The 5,890-nt window shown below is 35.4% G+C and overlaps 1 protein-coding gene across 3 annotated transcripts in view; it reads right to left on the minus strand.

The window, feature by feature from the left end:
* The window catches only part of LOC106874175 (AT-rich interactive domain-containing protein 3A), a 37,908-nt gene that overhangs the window by 24,569 nt on the left and 7,449 nt on the right, over nucleotides 1-5,890 (minus strand). For all 3 annotated transcript variants that reach the window (XM_052966632.1, XM_052966631.1, XM_014921828.2), the window contains exons 2-3: nucleotides 2,710-2,918; nucleotides 1,664-1,768 (exon numbers count right to left, since the gene is read on the minus strand). In XM_052966632.1, coding sequence (XP_052822592.1) covers nucleotides 1,664-1,768; nucleotides 2,710-2,918 — 314 coding nt within the window. The remainder of the gene's footprint in view (nucleotides 1-1,663; nucleotides 1,769-2,709; nucleotides 2,919-5,890) is intronic.

The raw sequence follows: 5,890 nt of genomic DNA on the forward strand, positions 1-5,890 counted from the left end.
TATATAGGCGCAGTAGTGGGTGTGTAGTTAGAAGCTTCCTTCCAAACCACATGGCTCCGGGTTCAGTCCCACTACGTGGCACCTTGGGCAAGTGTCTTCTACTATAGCTTCGGACCTACCAAAGCCTTATGAGAGGATTTGGTTGATGGAAACTGAAAGAAGCCCGTCGTATATATATATATATATAGTTTTAAAATGCGTATATATATTATATGTACGTTATAAATATAAATGTTCTATCTATTACATTGACATATTAGAAACTAATGTAATAACTACAAGACATAAAGAGCAGAAATTCAGCAGAAGTCTCTGATGGCTTCCCAATAATTCTCTGGAAAAACCACGTACATCTCTTGCAGGTCAGTTCAGTAATTTGTCCATAGCTTGCATAAAATCATAAATTTCTTCAAAACCTGATAGAAGGCGTAATATGTTTTAGTTGTCGAAAGGGAAACAGTTGAGATGTCAACGAATTATAGCTATATATCATTGGTTTCATATCTCAGCAACGTGTTGCTGCACGGCTACAAATTATCGAGGAAACCCCAATCATGTAGCTACAAAAAAGAATCTTAATGATCACAACACCTTTTCTTATCAGACAGAACCTGTCTCACTCTGGTGTTTCAAAATTATGACTTGAGCAGTTTCTCAATAAATCTTAAATATATATGTTGAGCCTAGGTATTGCAAATGCTTTCGACATTGTTGATCGTGCGACAGTATGCAACTTCGTGATCTCGGTAGAATCTTAAACCTACGTGTATGACTGCATGACTTCCAAAGTAGTAGGAGCCAAAGTTCTTTCTTTGAATAGCCAACAATTCAAAGTGGGGTACCTCAGGGAGCTTATTGGTACCATTATTGTCGGTAATGGTTCAGTAAGGGGATTGTCAGTATAGTCACACCCACAACCTATGAAGATGATATCAAAAAAAAAAAAAAAAAAAAAAAAAAAAGCAAAAAAGCTTCGAAGAAAATGTGAGCAGAAGATGCTAGATACCGCATACAGAAGGGTGAAAGGGTTTGTGCAGGTTCTGGAGGTGAAACTTTGTATGACAAAAACAGAGGAAACGAAAATGAGAAGTAAAGGTAACACGTGACCTCCCCTCTCCGAAAAAAGAAAAGGAAAAAAGAAGCCATTGATGTAGCGATAGAAAATGGAACATGAAGAGGACCTGTGATTGCTAACTAATGTTTGGAATGTGTTGACGAGCAACATAGAACCAGTCACTTGGATGACAATTTTCTGGATGTGATCTAGCACTGTGCCTGATATAGAGCTATTGCAGTATCATACATCGTGACTCACACACTTTATTGTATATTAGTAGTTGCTGACGGGTTTAAGTAGATTTTTGGCACTGAATAGAAAAATCAGTCTTTGCGATTATGTCATTTTGATTTACCGAAATACAATTTATTCATCAGTAATTAATCATAGGTTTTGGTTCCGTTTCAATATTTCGGGTGCATTTTGTTGATGTGAAAAGAGCATTGCCAAAATATGTTCCGTATATTGTGCAAGAATAAAAAAAAAATACTCCGAGAAAATGGTGCCACAACAAAAGATCATCTCGTGTCTGTTGACAGAGACGTTTAAAGAAAGGTAAAACAAGTGAGGTAATATTTAAGGATAAAATAATAGAATTCAAAGTACCATTTTGTGAACTCTCTAGCCCAGTTTTCTTTCTGGCTTCTGTTGGAAATATTGAAGAATATGCTGCCAACCATTCTGATTTCATTGAAGAAATGCTAGCTGCGCCTAGTAATAATAACAAAATGAAAGAAAACATGAAAACATTGTAATCAATTAAGAACAGTAATGCTGCTCTTGTTTTATCATTTGGAGTCCTAAATTATGGTAGGTGGACGGGTGTGTAAGAATGGGAAGTGTAACATTCTTGCATTTATACTACACAGAAAATAAAGGAGAAAAACATGGTATCAGCAAAATACAAATATGGCTCCAAACGGGTGTAACAATTATGTACGGTTAAATTTTTGTTTGTGTTCTACAGAACACGACTAGTATTTCCAGATTTACTCATGAAATAGCCGTCACCCAGTTTAACACTATTATCTGGTATTGTGTGTCCTTACCAGTGTCTACTCTGCTGTAAACATTCAGGCCAGGACATTGGGAGTGATACATCGCTCTTTCCCACTAACCTTAGAGGCCCTGTAAAAAATCATGAGCATTCACCTTTCTCCTGACTAAACAATAAAAAAAGCAATATGAGAAAGTCTCAACTCCAGTGTGTCGTAATTTCAATGCTTTAAAGTAGTTCTCTTATAGTTATATTCGAGGTTTACATGTGTTTTAGTTTCAATTAAGTTATTCTTGTGGTTTAGCTTTTCTCACATTATATTGCGGGGAGATTTTTAAAAAATCGAAACCCAGCGTGTGTTTAACTAAATTACGCATCATGTCACTACAGAAATAAGTGTCACAGCTTCACCACCACTGATTTACGTAGTCGTTGGACTTGCTGGAAATAGTAGTCAAACCCCCACCTCACATATCGTTCTCCAATTTCTTCAAACATACAATCCATAATAGGGTTCTGTGAAAAAGAAGGGGAATATTCAGGGCTGACATACCTTTGATCTAGGTTTACTTTTTGATCAGGGCTAATTTGTTGAAGAGGGTCGAGTATGGAGGTAAACAACAACGATAACAAACAAACTTCTTAATATATTTACCTGGTGATGTTGCTCCTAGTTTTCCGTTTAAGATGTTTCCGTTTAAATGATGATGTGGGTTAGGGATAAGGGTTGGTCCAGGAGATAAATCGTAACCGTAGCTCGGTCTTCGACCCTCCCTTCGGTTACCATCAATGGCTGCCTGCAATTCCTGTGGGGAGCTGAGTTTTAATTTCTCGCATTCGTATGGGTAGAGGTATTTCATGTATCTGCAATGGATAGTTGACAAAATAGATGTTGTAGAATATGTTAAGATATTCGCTTCATATTTTGGCATAAAGACAACACAGTCAGTGAAAGTGGGTAAATCAATTACATCGACTCCAGTGCTCAACTGGTACTTATTTTATTGATACTGAGAGGAAGAAAGTCAAAGTCGACTACGGCGAAATTTGAACTCAGAACATAAAGATGGACGAAATACCGTTAAGCATTTTGTCCGGCGTGTTAACGATTCTGCCAACTCACCGCCCTACTGATGATTAAAATATTCTTTTCTACTCTAGGCACAAGGCCTGAAATTGTGGAGGAGTGGGCCAGTCGATTATATCGACCCCAGTACGCAACTAGTACTTTAATTTATTGATCCCGAAAGGATGAAAGGCAAAAACTCAGAACATAAAGCCACAAAATCCGCTTAGCATTCCGCCCGGCGTACTAACGTTTCTTATTTCTATACTGCCTACAAGGGGCTACACACAGAGAGGACAAACAAGGATAGACAAAGGGATTAAGTCGACTATGTCGACTCCAGTGCGTGACTGGTACTTATTTAATCGACCCTGAAAGGATGAAAGGCAAAGTCGACCTCGGCGGAATTTGAACTCAGAACGTAACGTGTGTGTATGTGCCTGTGTATGTATTTATGTTAGAGTATATGTGCATGTATCTACGTATAAATTTTTTGCAGACATAAAATAATTCACTAGCTGACCACGTGCCATCAATAATGACGGTTAATTGTAGTATTTTATATATAAATAAGGTACAAAATAAGGTATATAATAATCACACATTCACATACTTCCCTTGTACATGCATACACTTATACATATACTCACACAAAGTTGAAACGTTGATTTTCACCCCTTCCTTCCTAATTCATCTATCAGCCCTTCCTTTCTCTCATTGCTATAGCTTTCTCTCACTCCCTCTCAGTCAGCGCTATTGTTCTCATAACAACCCCTTCATTGAATTACTATTTTCTCTCCTCCTCCGCATCCGGCGTGATTCTGGACAAATATATATTTATACAAATATATAAAAACGCTACGCTCATTATCATATTTGGAGATTATGCCACCTGTTACCGAAATTTGACAATTTGCGTTGTCTTATGAGTGCCTTGTACTCTTATTCATTCTGCAACATCTTATATGTTGGTATCATGTTTAACTCTTAGTATTTTTTATCAGGATTATTATAAATATTATAGTTATCATTGCCCTTGTGGCAAATATAGAAACAATTTTTATTATTAATACTAGCATTGTTATTATCACTGGTATTATTATTTAATTTTATGGTTGCGAGTTTGTTTATTGCTTCAGTTGTTACATTTTATTTTTATTATTTTGGTAACAAGTTGGATTGCCTGTTTTAATAATTAAGACCAAAAGAATCAGCTAAGTGTGATTCTTGAAGAATCTCAAGGAATACGTTGCCAACTTGGTCTCCAGAGGAAAGTTTAATGCAGCGTTTGATAGAGTTTCATGAGTTGAGAGAAAGAATGAACGAATTATATATATACATGCATACATGCATACGTGCATATATACATACACACACATATATATACTTATATACATATATAATATATACATATACATACATATACATACATATACATACATACACACACACACACACACACACACACACATATATATATATATACATACCTACATATATACATAAATATACATACATACAGACACACACACATACATGCATATATATATATATATATATATATATATATATATATATATATATCACATATACACAGAGATAATTGGATAAGGTAGGTGCAGACTGATAAATTAGATAGATAGATATAGATCAATAGATAGATACATAAATAAATAAATAGATAGACAGACAGACAGACAGACATATATATAGATAAATAAATAAATATATATATATATATATATATATATATATATATAGAGAGAGAGAGAGAGAGATAGATAGATAGATAGATAGATAGATAAGCGGGAAAAGTGTGTGGTAGATTAATGGTTAGATAGAGAAGTTTTTATATCTTCTAAATGAGCGTAACTTTGGTCAGGTGAGAACGAAAATACAGTTAAATGTGAGGAGGAGCAAGTGGTGCAGGAGTGTGAGTTTTGTGGGTAACTGCGAAAGTAGGAGACATGAAAAAAGAATATGAAACGCAAAGTTAAGTCACATACAAAGTTTACACTTAAACACAGGTAATATGTGATATACGTTATTACGCACACAGGCCCACAGACACACATACACAAACACACACATACATATGTATGTATATATACACTCACATGCACAAACACACAAACATGCACACATATACATATACATCTGTGCATATATGTTCATCCATGTGTGTGTTTCTATAAATAATATATATATATATATATATATATATATATATACTTTATTTAAAAGCAGCAGAAATATTTAAAAAAAACTGTTACTCTGAGTTTCACGTTCCCGTTCATCAAAATTGTCCGTTGAACGGGAACGTGAAACTCAGAGTAACAGTTTTTTGTTATATTTCTGCTGCTTTTAAATAAAGCATATTACTCTACCTCTGGTATTTGAGTGCTCTTTTTTCCACTTTGTTGCACATTTCATGTGCTTACTCCGGTATATATATATATATATATAGGCTATATTAAATCTCTGACCGAGATATTTACAGTAGCAATACAGAATCGTAACATATAAGTGCCAGCCAAGTCCTACACGGGACAGTGCTATTGACGTTTATAGCCCCAGGAAGACATCAAATCGAGCTGGCAAACGACACACATTCTCTGTCCGATTAGTATTTGCGAGGGGAAGTCATCGCTCTCATCTCTAGCCTTACGTGATACTCACGGACTCGAGTTTCTTGGGTCTATAAACCTCAGTAGCGTAGTCTCGTATAGGACGCCACACTTGGTTGGCAATTATATATATATATATATAT

Source organism: Octopus bimaculoides, chromosome 3 (genome assembly GCF_001194135.2).
Source record: "Octopus bimaculoides isolate UCB-OBI-ISO-001 chromosome 3, ASM119413v2, whole genome shotgun sequence".
NCBI classification, from domain to species: Eukaryota; Metazoa; Mollusca; class Cephalopoda; order Octopoda; family Octopodidae; genus Octopus; species Octopus bimaculoides.